The sequence below is a fragment of the Poromitra crassiceps genome (assembly GCF_964638095.1).
Source record: "Poromitra crassiceps genome assembly, chromosome: 9".
Taxonomy (NCBI): Eukaryota; Metazoa; Chordata; class Actinopteri; order Beryciformes; family Melamphaidae; genus Poromitra; species Poromitra crassiceps.
In genome coordinates this window covers 50,264,252-50,285,884 of record NC_139630.1, presented here as the reverse complement: position 1 = coordinate 50,285,884, position 21,633 = coordinate 50,264,252, and the positions used below count along the sequence as shown (strand labels likewise).

General features: G+C 44.6%; 1 protein-coding gene across 1 annotated transcript in view; it reads right to left on the bottom strand.

The window, feature by feature from the left end:
* Positions 1-21,098, bottom strand: part of kcnk2b (potassium channel, subfamily K, member 2b) — a gene marked incomplete at its 3' end in the record, with an annotated part of 30,894 nt that extends 9,796 nt beyond the window's left edge. The window contains exons 1-3 of the mRNA XM_083642833.1: positions 20,790-21,098; positions 14,468-14,579; positions 1,159-1,319 (exon numbers count right to left, since the gene is read on the bottom strand). Of these exons, the coding sequence (XP_083498959.1) occupies positions 1,159-1,319; positions 14,468-14,579; positions 20,790-20,978 (462 nt within the window). The 5' untranslated portion in view covers positions 20,979-21,098. The remainder of the gene's footprint in view (positions 1-1,158; positions 1,320-14,467; positions 14,580-20,789) is intronic.
* Positions 21,099-21,633: the final 535 nt, after the last annotated feature.

Below are 21,633 nucleotides of genomic sequence, written 5' to 3'. Positions count from 1 at the left end.
CTGGCGGCACGGTGGATCAGTGGTTAGCTCTGTTGCCTCACAGCAAGAAGTTTGTGGGTTCAAACCCTGGTCCATGCCAGGTCCTTTCCTTGTGGATTCAGTTTCTCCCTGTGTTTAGTGTGGGTTTCTTCCGGGTACTCTGGTTTCCTGCCACCATTAAAGATGCGTATGTTAGGATTAATGGGGGGCATGGGGCTACCAACCCCACCCTGTAAAAATCTGCTCGCTACAGAAGCCGCAATCAGTCTTCCTCTGTATGAGGAAGACTGCCCGGAGCCCGTTGGCATGGTGTGGTAGCAGCCCTATGCGCCATTTTAGTAGGAGCCTACAGGGAATAAGAAGAGAGAAGAAGAACTCCATTTCCTGCTACCGGTCCTTCATATTAAAAGTTCTCCACTCACAAACTAAAGGACATTTTTATTGTGGAGGATGTATAAGTGAAATGTGTTTATTGCTCTGAGTTAGCATAGCTTGATTAGCAGGGCTGTTCTTCAATAAAACATGCAATAAATGTTGCTGCCGCACAGCAGCTTTCCCCATTCGGGCGTACAGATTGATTTGAGGCATTTTTATACTTTTGTTGGCAGAGTGATACAGGAGTCAGACAGGACGGCACGGGGGAGAGAGAGAGAGAGGGGAGGACACCCAGCAAATTACTGCAGGCCGAACCCGAACGCGGGTCTCCGGGGGGCGGGCCGCTGAGCCACTGGGGCGCCCCAAGGCCTGCATTTTAAAATGTTCTCCAGAAGTCTGTTGACATGGCAACCCTACAGTTGCTTGCATTTTCCCTACACACAGTCAAGTAGCGTACTTGCTGCTGACAGTTCTCAAGGCAAAGAGCCAATACTGCTGTGAGGGGGAGGGTTGTTTAGGTTGTAGTCTCAACCTTGATATTTAGATTGATATTTAGTGTGTTTGTAATTGATTTGCAATAACAATTTCACAGCTGCTTTTTCAGTACCGGGATAATTACAGCTTGACACATGTGACTGTATTGTGGTAAATTGAAATGCCTCAGTGCACACAGGAAGACATAAGGGGTACACGGACGCACACGCATGCACGCACGCACACGCGCATGCGCACGCACACACACACGCGCACACACACACACACACACACACACACACACACACAAACACACACACAGGAGCTCACCACAATCATCTTCTCTACTTTGGTGATGCCCTTCCCAAAGATGGTCCCCAACTGGTCGCCGACACCAGCCAATAAGAAACCAAACAGGGGAATCCCCAGCAGAGCGTAGATAATACAGAAGGTCCGTCCACCTTCTGTGTGCGGAGAGATGTTCCCAAATCCTGGAGAAAGGGACAGAGAGTTACTGTCATTGGAAGGGCACTCAGAGAGCACAGACCTCCACCGAGGCCAATAGACCCTTTTCACGGGGGCCACTAATGAGGGTTTCCAACTTCCAATCATGGAATTTGGAAACCCTCATTAGGGTTTGCTTACACCTGTGTTTACCCTGCCTTTTTGACACAAAATGCCCCCCCGTGAAAAGGGTCTATTGCTTGTTTGTGAGGCTTGTTCGTGAGTCGGATCCGGATCCACTCCAAAATGTAATGGGTTCCTTGGCCCATGCTGCACCACAAGTAGTTTTTCTCTCATCCTGCTGAGAAACACTATATACTGCCCCCCTGTGGCAGTGCTACAGAAAAGGCAGCATGCAGAGACTCACACTGGCTTATAATGACAGTCTGAGGCTGCTACTGAAAGCTCCAAGAAGCTGCAGTGCAAGCCTGTTTGTTAATGGTGGTGTACCCACCTGCTCTGCTGTAAGACAAAATCTTATATATAATACAGTAGGGTTATCTGATTCTCCAAACAGTTTTTCCTTCTTCAGAAGCAGCCAACTCGGTGGAGTGGGCAGATTGAAACGTCTTAACCAACCCTGTTGAACCACTGTGGAACCACTGAGGAACCACTGAGGAACCACTGGCGTTTCAGCCTATACACAATTCTGATCATGGTGGAATGTCTTTTGTTTCGTTTGCGTTTGTTTTTTGTAGAACTTTTCTCTCCCGTGTATTTTATTGAGCTATCAGATCTCTCTGAGCCGTGTCCTGAATAAAGCCTGAATTGAAAACAAATTAAAAAACAAACAAATAAACAAACAGCACCAAAAACCATCAGAAACCTACTTGGTAGGGTTGTCAAAAGTAATGGAGTTAGCTTGATAACTGAGGTTCAGGAACACAAGATCACACCAGGTCCGCATCATATCTCACCGCCACCTACTCTAATCCATCACCCATTCACCTGCGCTCCTCCAATCCAATCACCGAGCCACACCGGCTTTCTATCAGCTCAATCACCTGTAGCCTTTATATACTCACTGGCATACCACTTCTCTCCCGTTTGTCATGTCTTCACGACCCCCCCCTCCACACCCCTTAGTTCACATCTCGCTACGGGCAGCACGAGCGGAGTCGCAGGTTTCTCCCCGTGCTGCGCGGGTTTTCCCCGGGCACTCCGGTTTCCTCCCGCAGACTGTTAAAGATATGTTTTGCACATGCCTAATCTGCTTCTCTGTCCTCTGAACACAGGAACCAGGGGGGGTGGGTGGAGATCGTACGTTATCCTGGGACACCGAGCCCAGCGGGCTCCCACCCAGGATGCGGTCTCCATCCCGGGCGCAGGACCTAGCAGGCTACGCCCGGGCGCAGGACCTAGCAGGCTACGCCCAGAGACGTACCCCCACTCAGAGTCTCAACCCCCGGGTTCCTGGTTCCTGACACGGCCGTGCCGCGTACTAGATGAGTCTCCAAGCAATCCTGGTTCCGGACACGGCCGTGCCGTGTACTAGAAGGGTCTCCAAGCAATCGCACCACACTCACTCATCAATAAACATATATTCATTCTAACCATGGTGTGATCTGTGTTAGTGAATCTGTAAGTGCCAAATGTGTTTCTGTGCTGTCATATTTTTATTTGTCCATGGGGTGTCGCTGTGCCATGTTACCTGGGCTCAGGTGATCTTATATAGGTGCTGCCTTCACCTTTGCTCACTAGGTGTTTTGACCCGGAAGGGCAAATGGTTTTTGACCGTGTCGCTACCAGCAGCGGGAACATTTGTTTGGTGCGCTGTTTGTGCCTTTACTTTCTGTGGAGAATAATTTTGCTGTATTCACATCGGTGAAATGGAATAAATGAATGGGTTCCGATCATCAAGGACAAGCCTTCTTCGTCATTCTTATGCAGCACTCAATGCAAATGTTATCGTACGTATTACATCAGCTGTAGCGAGCGCGTCAGCCAGGTCATCCGCGGTTTAAGCACCTCAGTAGCCTACAGTATTAGATTGGGCTCCTATAACAGTATCGATAGTATCGATAAAAATCAATACTAAAAATTTGAAACGGACACAATACTCATTTGCAACAGTATGGATACCAGCAGTGCTTTCTCTTAATGAAAAATCAAACATACTACTGATTTTTCCCTCCCTATCACTGGTGGGTATCTGTTGCTTCAACACTCTAAACGTGTTCTGATAGGCTGATGACTAGAGCAGGGGTAATCTGCTGTGTTATGATAGGCTGATGACTAGAGCAGGGCTAATCTGCTGTGAAAGCGCAATGAGTTTTATCAGACCCTAGTCTAGATTATGGAGAAGCGTATGTCTGTCCGTCCATCTGTCTTCGTTTATTTTCATGCCTCTTGATGTGTGTCGAAAATGGTATCGAGTATCGATCTTTTCCTGGGTATCGGTATCGAAGTAGAAATTCTAGTATCATGACATCCCTACTCCTTGTCGGCGGTAATTCAGTAGGCGGCAATTAAAAATGGCAGCAGCACAAATGAACTGTGGCATAACGAGGCAGTATGCTGAAAGACACAGGAGGAGGAAATCATTTCGGCAGTGAGGGGGAGATTTTTCATTCACACCCTCCTGTGTCCTTATGCCTTGCAGTGTCTTTGATCCTCTCTCTCCTAACCCTCCACCATGTCCAAACAGTCCAACAGAGAAGAGCTTTATAGAAGACAAAGACGCTGTGTTGGTGCCAGGGAAGTAAGGCCAGAGACGTCTACACTAGGGAAACCTCACTGCTGCACGTTTGACAGCATCGTCTGTTTCATTATTTAACGTTTCATAAAGGCTCTGCAGAATGAAGCCCATCCACTTTTCTTCATTAATGCAGGCAGCCATCTTTCTCAGCATAATGACCTGCAGAGAAGCTTCTAATGACTTTCTGCTCCCGCTTCCTCGTAGAGAGACACTGTCAGACACGCTATCGCCAATCAAGCCTCGCTAATTACTGGATTAGTTTATGGGTGACAGGTTAGCGAATTAGTTTGAACACCTGTGGGTGCCCCTGGAGAGCACCTGTAGGTGCCCCTGGAGAGCACCTGCGGGTGCCCCTGGAGAGCACAGGAGACGCACCCGCTCTCTGATTTAGGGTTCCTCTGCCTTCTGTTTTGACCGAATAAAATGTGATGTTACCAAACAGATAAAACCTGAGATTAAACAGGCTCTATGCGCATTCGATTATTGTCACAGCATCGGACATGATTGACCAAATTGGGCGAGAAAGCTCACGCAGGCTGCTTGTGATGAAACAGTGGGATTGACTTAGTGACTTGTGTGACTGGGTTGTAGTTATGTAGTTATTATGTGGTTTAAATACAGCCCACTGAGCCAATCAGCTCTTCCTGCTTATCACAGCTACCTTTCCCACTGGGGCAGTGCTGTCCAATCATGTGCAATAGAGTGCCGAGAGGCTGTATTCAAATAGGAACTTTATTGCAACCCATCACTGCACCAGGTGATTTCACTGATTAGTCCGTGCTCTCCGGTTGAAGGTGTTCTAATCAGTGAATTCAGCTGCCATGGCGTGTTTGGTTGCAAGGAAAAACCGGCAAACTCTCGACCCCCGGTGGCTCAGGATTAGATGGCACTGCGCTGAGGATCTGAAAAGTCTAACCAGATTCAGCATCGGCATTTCACATTAGCGTAAACGTGACTGTATCAGGGACATTTTGGGCAGGGATTGATTGCTTTGTTGGTCGATGATGTATTTGATTGAACAAAATTGAATTGTAGAAATGCACTCTGCCCCATTGTGCATACTGAGCCTGATGCAGAAGCCAAAAGAAGGATACAAAGACAGAAAAATACTGAAATCAAGATTAAAAAGGATGAGAAAAACAAGACATGATCATAACTTAAAAAAAAGGCAGAAAAGGTGATATCTTAACAGCATTTGTGTGGGTTTCACATTTGCTTTCATAATAGCTTTAGTTTCCATTATAAAATAGATGCAAGTGACAGAAACAGACACTAGATACCGGTACATGTATGCATGCTGCATGTACAACTGATTTGAGTCTGTATTTGTTGGATGATAAGACTGTGAGGAAATTGCAGAAGCAAATTGTAATAGATACACATTAAGAAAAACAGGATATAAATAATATATATATATAACGTTATATACCGTAAATTCCGGACTATAAGCCGCACCTTTTTTCCCGTTTTTTGACCTTTTTTGGCCCCTGCGGCTTATATAACGGTGCGGCTTATCTATGGATTTTTTCAAAAAAAAAAAAAAAAAAAAAAAAAAAAAAAAAAAACTCTCTTTTTTAGCACTCTTTCTAACTATAAATCCACTTCTGTTTTAATTTCCTCTCTTGCCCTCTTTTCACCACACTGTATGACACTGTATGACACTGTGTGCACTGTAAAAAACAACACAGGTGGTGTTGTGTTATGTTGTTTTGTTGAAATGTTAATAAATGGGAGCTTCCTCAAACAGCCATCTCTTTCCCGACAATCCCCTCTGTGCATGAACCCTTACATATGGCAATTAAACATTAAAACACAATAAAAAAAATAAAAAAAACATTAAAACACCCGCGGCTTATAGTCCGGTGCGGCTTATATATGTAAAAAATAGTCAACTTTGCAGGTGCGGCTTATACACCGGTGCGGCTTATAGTCCGGAATTTACGGTATATACGAGGGATCAGCGTGACATCACGACACCGCAAAACACCCAGAAACCGCGGCAGCTAACTAGTATGAGTCGTCCCAAACAAATGTTAATATCTCAAAAACTACCGTATACATCACATCGCTTATATTTTGACATTCTGAGTGAGAGCAGAAGTAGCTCAAGAGTTTGATGTATAATATATGCATGTCATGTTAAAGTTGTGTGAACTGTCGCAGTTTTTAAAATGTAAACAGGGTCAGCCGGCTAGAGTCAAACGCACAAGCTCATGCTCCATAGGGTCCCATTGCCGTTTCCACCCAGTGATGTGTTTGTTTACAAAAAATGTATGCTGATTGGCTGATCCCTCGTATAAAGATACTCACTTGGATATAAATCCGCCACAAGGATTTTTATGAAAATTTTGGCTAAAAGTCTGGATTCCAGCATTGAGAGGATGTGCAGTGCACTCCTCTAAAAAATAGTAATTTTCTTAGCTTTAGACCCTTCCCCGGTCTGCCTAATTGGAATTATTTGCCTATTTGCCTATCTAAATGCAAGAGGTCGTTCAAGCAATTTGAGAACATGATTTATCAGACAAGCAGACCAAATGTAAGCACACACACACACACACACACACACACACACACACACACACACACACACACACACACACACACACACACACACACACACACACACACACACACACACACACACACACACACACACACGGGGGGGCTTTTTGAGTCCAAGGGTCCAAAATCTGAATGTGAAACTGATAAATCATGGTCTCAAATTGCTTGAACGACCTCTTGCATTTAGATAAGCAAATAAATCCATAGACATCCATAGACATCCCCCCCACACACCAGCAGTTGCAGTTGCTTTTTGTCTGCCAGACAGCCACTCCACATTATGCATGAGTTTAAAAAAAAAGCAGTTGCAGTTTGAAAAATCTAAATCGTGTGGAAATGACAAGAGCCATTGGGCTAAGAAGCTCAAGCTGGAGCGTTGAGGCTGTAGCGAAGGATTTAAATGAGGCATGAGATTGGAAATCTCTCTCTCTCTCTCTCTCTCTCTCTCTCTCTCTCTCACACACACACACCCACACACTCCTTCTCACATTTAGACAATTGAATGACGGATCAGTTAAACACCTTGTCATTCCGAATTTGTTTCACACCTCCATGCCTCATGATTTCCAATTTACAGCTAAACTAACAGGCAAAACCATCTCTCAGAACTCAACGCTAAAACACTAAAGTAGCACCATTCATAACATTACTCAGTAGTGCCATGTTAGGTTATGTAATGGATCACGTGTGGCAGACTGTCATCGCGCTGTACTCTCTCTCTCTCTCTCTCTCTCTCTCTCTCTCTCTCTCTCTCAAAAGAACGAGTGCAATTGCAGTGCACAATAAAAGCTTAATGACTCCTCCGAAGCTCATTAACTGACGCTATAGGAGAGGAATGGCACAGCATTCACATGAGCCACTGTATTTAGCTTCTCTTAAGGATACGGACTCGGTTTGCCTTAAAGGAGACCTCTACTCTGTTCAACACTTTTGTAGAAAACAGCTCCCGATGCAAAGATAATCACTGCCTGCAGGGTTGTTTTTGATCTGTTAACTGTGAGGAGGCAACATTGCCAGTTCATTATTTTATTGTAGAAGAGAATGTGTTCTCAATAATCTACCTGCTAAAATAAAGGAAATGATGATGATGATGAACGTTGTTTTGACAAGAGGTTTTAAGTACAGCAACAACGACAACTTTGAAGGTGGGGAGTCGGGATGTGCAGAGAGCCCAGTATTTGTATTTGTGAGGCAGCAACATTATTTTTACATTTGTACTCGAACAAAAGTGGAAATAGGGGTAACAATCCTTTTCATTAGCCTTCTAATGTTAGGATATTAAAGTGTTAAGTGTCCTTCAATAAACTGTTTTCCTTCAATAAACTGTTTTGCAAAGGAGGGTTCCCACAGGTCTTGAACCCCAGTCTCCCAGACCACAGACGACTGCACTGACCACTCAGCTAAATATGAGCTCCGCTAGACAGACCTGCAGCTCTCCATGACACATAGACAATTATTTTCTTCCTTGTATTTTAAACGTAGAATCCTGGCTCCCCTAACCAGTGACACTTAGGAATAGACTAGGTGACAACCAAGTATAGTTTGCTGACAAGCTGGAGAGACAGTTGACGGTCGGAGAGACGGCATCCGGTACGGGATGGGTTTAGCACCCCAGCCTGGCTCTCTCGTGAGGGAGAAATCCACAAATGCTACGGATTAGCCTCCTGGAAATCTGTGCAAAGATCGGCGCGGCCTGGGGTCCTTCAGGCTAGAGTGAGGTGCTCGGCGCAGGCGAGTGACGTGCAGTGCACAGGCCTTCTTGAGGCATCCTCTCTGCCCATGGTAGGCTGCCCATGGTAGGATTGCCTTTTCCCCCGGGAGGGTCTGGTGAGACGAAGGAGGAGCCCGGCCTGGAGTCATCCACAGGGCCTTAGACCCTCCATGCACCGAAGGGTCTTTCATTACTGCGGTGTAGCACTAACTCTATTGCAACGGATTGGGCGTGATCAACCCTTCAGCGGGCAACGTTGCAGACAGAGTAGGAAGGCTGATCCGTGAGCGGCTGCTTCTGGGACGCGGGTCGGGGTCTTAATCGGCCTCGACTGGGTCTACTGGGTGAGGGTGTATGATGTTCGATAGACCCGAAACACCTTACTGATGACGCGTCCCAGCGTATGCTGTAGTATGTATTTTAAACACACACACACACACACACACACACACACACACACACACATATATATATATATATATATATATATATATATATATATATATATATGTATATATATATATATAATACAGTTGTAGCCTATTTGTATTATGAAAAACCCACTACAGTATTAGTGCTTTCCGAATACTGTATTCGTATTCAGCTCCACCCATGGGGAGGCATTTACAGTAGGTGGGGTGGCAGTTATGTGGTATAGGGGAAACACAGGGAGCAGTTACAGATGCAGGTGTAGCTGTAATTACTCACACACTGTATGATATTGACTCCGATGAATTTCACCTTCCTTTTCACCAGGCGTGCATAATACCAGCGCTACGGGGGAAAAAATCGCAATCGCACAATAAAAACTTCCAGCATTTCATTTTTTTTAAGTACAAGTCACATACGGAAGGAGAACTCCTTGGAGATCTGTTTTGATCTCCACGCTATAAGAAGTGCGATCTTCAGCGGAAATAAAACAACTTAATTAAGTTTCCCAGGGGGGAGATGCTGTGCGATCAATCGTTGCGCCGTCTCCTTCACTCCCAGGTACTGATAGCAGAGGAGGCAATGGCACAGATAGTGGTTCACTACACTTCCTACATTAATTGTGTGTGGGAAAGAATAGGTGGGGAAAAAGATTCATTGCTTCAATGCATGTACATCCAATTAAAGGTCTCCAGCCACACATATGGCCCATCCACCACTGCAAACCAATCAATTTGTGCATCTATATTCTGGTCCACTCACATGTGACTGAATCTAATAAAGCCCAGAGAGGGAGCCAAGATATGTTAAATTAATTGCAGAGGGATTTTAATGTCTACAATGTATGCAGAATGGTTTTCTTAAGCTTCCGACTACATTGTAATTCTCAATACAGGAGCCACTGAGAAAGAATCAACTCATTGATTGTAAACAGAACAGCAATCATAATTATGTGATGTGTATGTTAACAAGGTACACAAAAACATCTGATAGATACTAGCAACCTATTTCACCAGGATCCTCCTCGTGGATTTCAGCTCTGCTTTTAATACTATCCAAAGGCATCTGTTCATCCCGGAAGCTGAGCTACACCAACTTAACACTCACTTAACACTCACACACCCCCATCTGCTCCATCTCCTGCACAACTTCCTCAGTGACAGCCGAGCTGTTCGGGTAGGCACAAGAAGATCACCGGCACTCACCACCCACAAGCTGTGTGCACACCAATGACTGCACCAGACCCTCACCCACCAGCACTTCCCTCAAATACTCAGACCACTGCCATTCTTCTTCTCATTCTGTTTCTGGACTATCATAACCAAACCACTCACCCAGTAGTGTGACTGTAATTTCATCTCAACGCCAGGAAAACAAAGGAAATCGTAATACCATCCATGTCATCCCAGCATCCTCATCAATAAAACCGCTTTTGACAGCTTCAAACATCTCAGACTAACACTGTACAATGAACTCAGCTTTTGACCAGGCAGCGCACAAAGAACAAAAAAGGAGCCATCAAAGACTAGTAGCGATCCGTAAACTCAAAGGACTCTTTCTCCTCCTACTGCTGTATAGTATTGTCCAACCCATCCTGCTCTACTGCTCCACATGCTGTCTGTCACAAACCACAATAGAGAGCCAAAGTGAACGTCACTTCCTGCCTTTCTCTGTGTACCAGCGTCTGGACATACTGTATATGAATGGTGGTGAATGGAGAGATACATTACTTGTTTTGATTAAGGTGATCAGACGTCCCCGATTTTCAGGGACAGTCCCCGTTTTTGGTGACCTGTCCCCGGCTGGAGCTGTCCCCGAAAATGTCCCCGATTTTCTACTGCCGTCTGCGGCCGATATTACTCTAGCTCTATTAGGCTCATTCTTAAATCTAGAGTGAAGATACTTATAGGCTATGAAACTGTAAGACCTACAGCATCCATTGGGACCAACAATGCCATGCTACCTTGTTGGGAAGGAAGGAAGGCTAAATAATGAATTTTGAAAATCCGGCATGGTCAATTTCAAAGATATCTGAATGAGAATGGATTCTATGAGTACCCATGAGTCTTCCCTTTACAGATGTGCCCACTGGCCAACCATTCAAGCAAAAAGGTTGCAGGAGGCTTACGGGCTGATTAAAAGCATATCAAAGCATCTCATGTCTATGTCGCCCACTGATCCAGACATCCAACAAGTGTTTACAAGTTTTGCTGCTTCCTGCTCTTCCAGGAAGACATTGAAAAGGCAATTAGCACTCCACCGAAAATACATTTTGAGATCTGAGGCTTAAATAGGGGGGGTGGCATCAGGGCCTCTTTGGTACAACAGCCATGGGCAAAATAAATGAAACCGGAATCATCCCCCTTTTTTATTTCATAGGTAATAACATTGGATATTTTAATGATATATTGATTGCCGTACTGGAAATGTCCCCGATTTTCATTTGAGAAATCTGTTCACCTTAGTTTTGATCCCATTTGAATTGTGCCACGGGGTACACATATCATGTTTGTCAATGTAAATGCTAACTTTGCAAGTCAAGAAAGTCGCAGTTTGTGGTAAAACTGTGGCACTATAAGTTATAAATCAGAAATACTACACACGACCAGTTGCATAAGTCTCTCCCGCCAAGCCATGTTGTTGATGGTGTCAGGTAATGTGCGACACGATGGATGTAATCAATTGACAAAACTAAACCTTACGTTTCAGTTTCAGGACAAACTGCGATTTTCTCTACATGCATAGTTATATTTTACATTGACAAAATTGACATGTGTACTACTGTACCCCAATTCAAACAGGATCAAAACAAGTAATGTCTCTCTCCGTTCATCACCATTCATATTTCTTCAGATGCTGGTACACAGAGAAAGGCAGGGAGGGACGTTCACTCTGGCTCTCTATACACGCGTAACCAACACGTGCTGCCACGATACAGTAATAGGCCTCCCCACTCCCAAACTCTCAGAGCTCATCTGTAAGGCCCATCACACGCATTGCAAATACAATAGCACAGGACATCATCCACTCAACAGCCACTTGGATGTCCTGCCCTCTGGGCACATGCAGGTACAGTACAGGCCCCTGAGCTGCAGAACGGACCCTAAACAGGGTGACTCACTGAGGGAACTGTGAGTCTTGTTCCTCTTGTTTTTGGCCGTGCGTCACTATAAGTATTATGTGCTGCTGTGTTAGAGATGATGTATTGTTACTGTCTGGTATTGTTGTGTGATGCTGTGTTTAAAGGTGTCTTGTAGGTCCTCCTCCCCACCCGCCCCCTCAAAAGCAGCACCAGAGCCAAGGTACTGATTTCTTTTTTATCCCCTTCTTCAGACTACCACGAAGTGCCAGGAAAATTGCACTTCATCAAGTCCAACGTCGGTGAGCTTTGCCTTTAGTAAGGAGGACATGAGCTTGAATGTAGAAAAGCACTGCAGTGCTGCGGTGCAGCAGCATCGCAGTGAAACCAACAATAGAAGGTCGACATATTGGATCTCTGGTGGGCAAAGGGAGAACGTAAACCCCATAGTCTGTCTATATGTTGCCACCATATCCCTTACAGAAAAACCACATGAACTTCACGTGTGAAAAATCACGTGATCAGATGTGATCACATGTGCAAAATCACATGTGATCACGTGATTTCGCACATGTGTAATTTCACATGTGATCACATGTGATCACATGTGGAAAACATGTTGCTACAGTATATACACCATGTGGCAAAACATGTTATCAGGTGTTATAACGTGATAACATGATTTCCCACATGTGAAATTGTTCCAAAACCACACGCTTCCCATGGGTTTCACATGTGTTCCACATGTTTTCACATGTGAAATTGAACATGTGTCCACATGTGAACCTCATGTGTCTTTTCTGTAAGGGTAAACCTGATGTAGAAGAACACTGATTTCCCGGCCAGAATCGAGGGATTACGGCCCGGCCCGTTACGGTACTGGAGACGCTGACAGGATGTTAGTGAGGCGAAACGGAGCCCGACACCCCACTGAGCAGACACACTCATTTAACACGGTCTGCAGGGAAGAACCAGATGAGCTGTCGGACTAGCTCTGGCTGTGTGTGTGTGCGTGCGTGCGTGCGTGTGCGTGTGTGTGTGTGTGTGAGAGAGAGAGTGAGAGAGAGTGAGTGAGAGTGTGTGTGCGTGCGTGTGTGCGTGTGTGCGCTGCTACTTTTCCCTCTATTAGTACAGCTCTTATAGCTGGAGCTGACAGAGAGAGAGAGAGAGAGAGAGTGTGTGTGCGTGTGCACTGCTACTTTCCCTCTATTAGTATGCTTCTTTAGCTGGAGCTGACAGAGCGAGAGAGAGAGAGAGAGAGAGAGAGAGAGAGAGAGAGAGAGAGAGAGAGAGAGAGAGGGAGGGAGGGAGAGAGATATGGAAGAAGATGCTGGAGAAGAAAGGATGTGGAATGAATATACTGTATTCTCCACTGAGACTGATGAAAAGCCTGTGATTTATGCTGTAACTAAGGGATCAGACCAGAACAAACGAGCTCAAGCCTTAACTGTATGAATCATATTGTTCTGATGTCAGATCAAGTCTCTTTTTAACCTCCTTGAGCTGCACTTCCTCTCAAGTCAACCATCTCTTAGTCTTAGTGCTGTGAGACACTGTTCGATTTCCATCTCTGGTGCAGTGTAAGAACACTACAGCAGTGAGCGCTTAATTAGGGCCAAAACCCTCCTCCCCCAAAAAGACAAAGATCTCACAGAACCTATACATGCCTGGAAGCCTTAATTGGGTCCAAGTGTGCAACATGTCTCTGTACAAAGTTAAAGTCAATACATCACCCAGATTTCTGGTGTGTCTTTTGTTCACGTGAGCAGACTCCCTTTCTAAGCTAAGATTAGCTAGTGTTGCAGCTGAATGTTCTTCTTCTCTGGTTTACTGTCTATGCTGCGCTGTAGAAAAGAGGCAGAGGCAGGAGCGTGCAGAAACGTCTTGGCCCAAGTTTTTCCACGAAGAAATGCGCACAGAGAATGAACGGGTGGATGGAGAGACGCGGAATGTCTCATTTTGTAAGTTATGTTACGGGGCAATAAAAACACTTACATGTAATAGCCTACATCTTAATTGCATGTTAATTGCTTCCTGATTCTTATACGTAGTCAAGTCAAGTCAAGTTTATTTGTATAGCACATTTCATACACAGAGGCAATTCAAAGTGCTTCACATAAAATGGTTGACAGGAAAAGAAAAGAAAAGAAAAGAAAAGAAAAGAAAAGAAAAGAAAAGAAAAGAAAAGAAAAGAAAAGAAAAGAAAAGAAGAGAATAAAATGGACATTTAAAAGCATCACAACAAAACTTTAAAAAAGAGTATAAAAAGTGCATTAAGCAACAGGCGCAGCAGTTGCAGAAAGAGCTAAAAACTTATAGAGGACTCATTGGGTTTGCATAGTAGCTGTCAGCAGTTAAAAGCGACGTAAACATAAAAGTCTTTAGTCTATTTTTAAAAGTAAGTAAGGTTGGGGCAGATCTGAGGTCTTCAGGCAATTTGTTCCAGCTAGCAGAAGCATAGTGGGTAAATGCAGCCTTCCCATGATTTGATTTGATCCTAGGGACAGTTAATAAGCTGTTAATAAGCTGGATGACAGGTAGGATGTCATATGTGGCGTGTTGTAGGCCTCTAGTTATCCTCCTGGCTTCTAGAAAGTCAGGATGAAACCCCGGGTTGTTAAAGAATGAGAAAGTATTGATATCTGATCATTCTTACCGATGGTGGTGATGACGGTGCCGGCGAAGAAAAAGGAGGAGCTAAGGTCCCACAGGCTCGTGGAGGAATTTCCTGACGGGTTCACGCCTGCTCGGATTGCTGACACCACTTGCTGGAAGGGAAAGGAGGTGGAAAAGTTTAAAAGTCCGCACACATTTACAGGTATATCATGTATCTGATCCTACAGCGAGTGTGTTATGAAGTGAGGGAAAGATAAGAAAATGAGCCGTGTGCCTCAGCTTTCCTGGGGGGGATAGACCACAGCGGAGGTAAACATCCATCTAAAACCAATTAACCCGCTGCGACAAACAGCGAGGAATATCTGTCACCTTCATTATACGCATAAGGAAGGTTGCGCCCGGATAGATTGCAAACATTACATTTACAGAATTTTAAATCCGAGCCGTTCTTTTGACAAAACAGAGGGAAGTTTGTCAGGATTATTCTAAGAGGCAGAGAGTGTTGTAGGTACTCAAGTCCAGGACTCGGACTGGAGTCTGAGTCCGTGTTCACCACTCGGATGACCTTGACCTTGATGACCCCGGACATGATAGGTAATGACCTTGATGACCCCGGACATGATAGGTAATGGGGATTCGACTCAGACTCTGCTTTGGTGACTCGTGGACTTGAACACTGGGGACTCAAGACTCAACTCAGACTTGAGATATAAGGACACAACTACAACACTGGTAGAGTCATGAGATATTGCTACAGTGAAACCAGCAGGTGGGCATATTGTGTTGATTAGTCTCACCCTAGTAAACACTGGCTGTGTGTGTGTGTGTGTGTGTGTGTGTGTGTGTGTGTGTGTGTGTGTGTGTGTGTGTGTGTGTGTGTGTGTGTCTCTCTCTCTCTCTCTCTCTCTCTCTCTCTTGGGAACAGAGAGAGACACTGTGGCCGTGGTGGCCCAATGGTTAGAGAAGCGAGCTTGTGACCAGAAGGTCGTCGGGTCAATCCCCGGGACCGGCAGGATAAATCTGGGTGGCGAAAGTGAAAAGGCAGTGCTTGCCCCTCCCTCATTACCACCACTGAGGTGCCCTTGAGCAAGGCCCTTAACCCCAACTGCTCCAGTGGAGCTGCTCAGTGGCCAGCAGATCAGACTGTGGTTGTACTGGTCAGCTTCCAGGTATGAATGTGTGTGTGAATGTGAACAGGGCGCTCCTGAAAAAGAGAGCATTGCTCTCAGTGAGACTCCCCCTGTATAAATAAATGTAAAAAAACAAAAACAGCACTAGGTGTGAAAGGAGTCAACCTGTCTCTGCTGAGTGTGACAAGCCTTTCTGATGGATGGCAGAAGGATGCACGAGGGAATAGAACAGCAACATGTGTTTTCACTCAGCACTCGTATCACAGGGGGCCGTCACACAAACACACGCACTCATGAGTGCGCGCACACACACACACACACACACACACACACACACACACACAAACACACACACACACACAGAGCCTCTGAAGGAGCTGTGGAGCCAAGCAATGGAGGATGAGCTTCCCAGCTAGAAATGTAAACAGAAAAGAAGAGGCACTTGAGCTGCCTGATGTAGCGCTGTAATCACCTTGACGTATATTAAACATAACCAATTATACTAATGAGGTCACTCTTTCGGCTAATTTATGCATTAATTAGCAAACAGCTCAATGTCAACAATGTCACATAAGGATAAAAAATACGTCACACGCTTGTGCTAATTGAATAAAACCTTTGGGAGCAGCATTACCAGGTGTGCGGACTCTACTATTTTTTATCCTCACTTGCACTTCGGTCCTGCATCTGTTTTTTTTGCTTTTACTTTTTTGTCGTTGGATGTGCGTGCCTCTTTTCTGCATAACAATGTCACATAAAACATGGGTGCTATTTTTATTTTTTTCAGCAAGGTCCTCCAAAAACCTAAATCCGATCATCTAGCCCAGACTTGGCCCTCATAATGATGGTTCTGTTTGACCTGGGAGGTTTAAGACAAACCACACCATTTTACTTATGTAGCTAAAAAAAATCAAATGAGATGACCTAAATTGGATTTTATTTTGAAACAACTGTGTATGAGTGTGCTTCTTTCTGTCAGTGGATTATCTAACAAACAAACAAATGTTTTTTTTATAAATTGTGGGGGGGAAACGTGCATGTGTGTATATGAGATGTAGTAGTGATTTGGATTTTTTCTTTTTCATCAGGTTTGTTTGGTTTTACTTTTCAACCTCTGAGTCCTTGGGCTTGACCCACCCACTCACTAAGAAGTCTGGACCTCACTGGACTGCAACCAAGAACAACTGAGGATATAAACATGTGCAGAGTCTGATAGTACGATCTCCATCCTGACCTCTTCTACTCCTCAGTGACAGACAGGCCCAGCGGCCGTCTGGGCCTCCTGGAACCGAGATCTGCACAGAACAGCTACTGTAGGACTGAAGCCTGTGAAAAATGTATGGCATAGCACAGTGGGTTAGAGTGTGTAAAGACTTTAGGATCCAGCAGATGTGATCCAGCAGGTCACTGGTGAATGAAAACCTGGGATGATAGAAGATTATGATGATGATGGTGATGATGATGATGATGATGATGATGATGATGATGATGATGATGATGATGATTGATGATGATGATTGATGATTATAATGATCATTAATTTGGGGCAAAATGATCCTGTAGCTACAAGCAGCCAGCAAGAAAATGCAAAACCAGACAACAGCCGTACAGAGAAGAGCATTGATCATCAACCTATAGGTCTCCATGTAAGAACAATACGGTGACTGGTGACTGGTGAAGTCCTGTGAATGTTGTGACCTCAGCAGTGCTTTGGTTTGCGGAGATGAAGCTTTTGGACACTGGTTCTGGATGACAGGTTTTTGCGTCCAAGTGGGTATTGATGCTGCAGAGTGATTACCGAGACAAATGCAGAGAAGGGACCAAGAAAAGCAGCTGCGAGATTTGGAGAGCGCTGGAGGCTCTGCTGCAGCGCCGACGCTGATCAAGTGCAAGAGGAATACTTTACTGGGTGAATGACTGCTTTTATTTTCCAAGGTACCAATTATTTGACTCAAGCTTTTCTCCAGCACGCGGCTCATGAGGAATATCATCAGATTCCCGTTTTAGAGCTATCAAAAATGATCTTGTTCTTTAATCAATTTATGACATTTATGACATTTAAAGACATTTATGGTAGCGGGTGAGAAGCTTTTTTTTTTTTACCGTGTGTATTATTTGCCATTACAGTAATAAAAAATAAGCAGGTTAAGTAAAGTAAGTAATATACTGTTTATGGAACTGGCCATGGTCCTGAACCAGTCATCTTCTCCAGAGCCAACAAAACGAACACACACACTCACACTCACACTCACTCTCTCTCTCTCACACGCATGCACGCACACACACTTGCGCGCGCGCGCGCGTGCACACACACACGCACACACACGTCGAGTAGAGCAACTTTGCAAAGTCATTGCAAAGTCAGGCCACTGTCTATTTGAGATTCATCAGCATTAGTGAAATTAAGAGTGAACTTGTCATTAATCTCTGTGCAGTGCGAGCCTGTGACTGTTGATAAGGCAGCAGGCCACACAGAGTGTGTGGAGGCTGAAAATGATGAATAATGAATTGGAAATTGTGGGGAGAGCTAATGTCCTCCTGACAGAGCGCATCAGTGTGACATGACAGATGAGGAGGTGGAGAGAGAAGGACCGAAGGCTTTGAGAACGGTGTTGTAGTACGTTTAGTTATCGATTCAGGTCCACACGCACGCATGCACACACGCATGCACACACACACACACGCACGCACGCACACGCACACACACACACACACACACACACACGCATGCACACACACACACACGCACGCACACACACACACACACATTAGGATACACAATAGCCACCAGCCTCTCTGGTCATGAAGAGAAGACAATACACTAAAGATGCTGATAGAACAGCCCATCACATTGACCGCAGCGCCTGCTATCTTCTCTCCCAACCGCTCATCACGTCCAAATGAAACAGATGAGAGGGTTTATATAGAAGTCTCTATCCTCGCAAATGGAATCCTCAAACCCCACATCCCCAGACTCCAGTCCCTGAAATAACCTCATTTCGAAAATCACACACTCCGATAGGCCTGGCTCAGTCTGTCCCTTTGTTTCGCAGGCAGTTTAACTTAGCGTTTTGGCATTCAGCTCTGTGCTTCTCCTCACTACTACGACCATGAGAAATGATCAAATGGGAGAATGTGAAGCCCGCAATGGCTGTCTGTTGGCTGAGGCAAACGGGTGGTGAGCAGGAGAGACCCAATCCCTGTGTCGAGCTTTCTACATCACACGTTTTTAATTACTCCCTTTGAGGGCACATCGCTTCCCAAACGTCTGCTGGAGCAGAGGCACTGGCTTTTGATCGCTGAGGTGTGTGTGTGTGTGTGTGTGTGTGTGTGTGTGTGTGTGTGCGCGTGTGTGTGTGTGTGTGTGTGTGTGTGTGTGTATGTGTGTGTGTGTGTGCGCGTGCACGTGCATGCATGTGTGTGTGTGTGTGTGTGTGTGTGTGTGTGTGTGTGTGTTTGAGTGCATAATTGAATAAAAATGGGTGATGACGCCTGTGTTGGGGGGGGGGGCTGTGCTCAGTGAGCTCTAGTGAAACAAAACTTATAGCTCCACTGCCTGCACCAACATTAATTACGGTTGCCATGACAACGGATGCTCACAAACAACAAGGACAAGTAAATATGAGAAATAACGATCATATTGATGAAGATGCAGACTTTGCATGCATTCTCTGAAAGTAATGTATAAAAAGGATGGACTGAGAAGGGTGACGTTTGGGAGATAGCAGGATTCAAAACGGCACTGAAGCAGCACAATCATCACACCACATGAACACAACTTCTCGCCAAACTTACCAGGCCTACTGCTGCCTCCTCATCTAAAATGATGTTATTTAGGTGGAGGCTGCTGCACAGTTGACTAGGTCAACAATGAAGCCTTGTCATTTTGGGTCAAGCTTAATATGATCAGTGGCTCCATGCGAATGCCACTGACTCACGCAAATGTCACTGGGTACCAACACAGTGGTAAAACTCCAGCAATAATAAAACCCTGCAGTCACAGAGTTTGAGATGTAGAAAAGTCGCCAAATTATATTTCATCCCAAGTCAACTATTTCAACCAATTGCTACAATGTGCATGCATGCATCTTTTCACATATTTAATACGCTTTACCCCATTATTTCTATGTAGTCTAGTGGTCCAAATATCTCACTGGTTCAAACACCCTCCTTTTCCAAAGGAATTCAGATTGACAAGAAGATTCAACTGTTTTCATAAATCCGGTTTGAAGAAAATGATACAGGGGAGGGACCAAGATTAGGTGTAGCAGACAACTCTGTATCCCCTGTGATTTAAAGGCTTCTCGGCTCTGGCACATTAGAGTAAGTAATCATCACCCCTCATTCACTTCCACACTGTAGGTGGTTGTGATCAAGTGGCCCAATATGCCAGATAAATTCCCCGAGAGGGAATGCTTTTCATCAAGCCTGACAAGTTTTGGTTAGTGGCGAGATCCATAAATCCATACGGAGTATCAAGCCAGTGGATCTGTTTTCTGAGGTTAGCTGTGGGTATTTGGATATTTACAGTAAAAAAAGCATCTTAATGCAAAGGGCACCTCTCTATCGTTATACACCAATGGACAAAGCTGATCCCAGAGATAAAAGATGTATTCGTGAAATCGTTCCCAGAGTGATACGTGAGCGCTACTGCATAAGATTCTGAATATCCTGAGATACAGCATATTGTAATAAACAGAACTTTGTGAAATGTTATTGATATTTCTGTGAAATTAACTTGATTAGGAGAGACGTACTTATCATTACAAACAGTAGTCCTATGTACAGTAGTTTCACTTTAGTCCAATATGAGATTGCTGAGGCTTGCATTGTTTTTACTTCCAGTTGTTGAGGAAAATTAGGCATAAGACGATCAGAGAAATAATGAAACTGTTTGACAGACAACAGTTCTTTAATTGCTCAGTTGATTGGCTGAAAATAGCCTAATGCTGGCAGTCTGCACTCATGGTCACTCATGGTCACTGTGTCCACTAACCTGTAATAAAACTATGGAGGTCCTTCATCAAACAATGTGTTTCTGTCCAAATATGAACTTCAATACAGTATGTGCTATTCTCTCTTTCACTCTGTGTGTGATATTTACATTTCCACACTGGTTTCTTTCTGCACACAAAGGCTAATGGAGGCTTCATGGAGATTTTTTCAATCCTCATCAGACCTCAGTAGAGTATTCTTGTCATTGATATAGTGTTGATGCTAGAGAAGTCCTACCTTGACCAGATCTTCCAGCTCAGAAGAGTTGACACAGGCGTGCACGGTCAAGAAGTCCAGTTTTTCGGCCAGGATGGCCAGTTTCTGGGAGCTCTCGTGCGGCTGCTCCAGGGCCCTGAACACCGTTGCCCCAACGATGAGGTAGAGCACCACCATGAAGAAGATGGCTGACACTGTCTTCCACCTCATGACTGTGATCTTGGTGTCGTACTCGTCCTCTGGGGAGTTTAGCACCACCGGCTTGGCCGAGAAAGACAGGCGGGGTTTGGAGTTATGGACAGCAGATTTCGGGTCAAGAAGGTCAGGTGTGGCCACTGTGAGGACGGAGGTGATCAGATACATGTTAATACGTTTCCATTCCACTACAAGGCCAGAGAGTCTGAGCCTGGGCTTTACTCGTGGTCACTCTGTTTCACCCAAAACTGTATTGTCTCACAGCTAGAGTGCTTCAAGCGGAAGATGTTATTGAAATGCTAATTAAAACAGTTGTGTTTTATTTCAAAGGAATCTATCTATCTATCTATCTATCTATCTATCTATCTATCTATCTATCTATCTATCTATCTATCTATCTATCTAGACTGTCATAGCATGCTCATATTACCCATTCATATTCACTCTTGCTGTCAAAACTACATATCCAGGCTTAAACCTCTGCAGTCTATTTTTATTGCAACATATTGTTTTATTAGATTCTTTCTCACCCTCTAATGCTGCTGTTTTATTTCATGAATAGGTTTCATTTGACTTAGCCTAACAGTAACTTATTTAAAACAGAAATAATGTTTCATGTTTGTTAATTTGAGTATATATTTTAACTAAAACTGTCGGCTGTGTTTTTTAT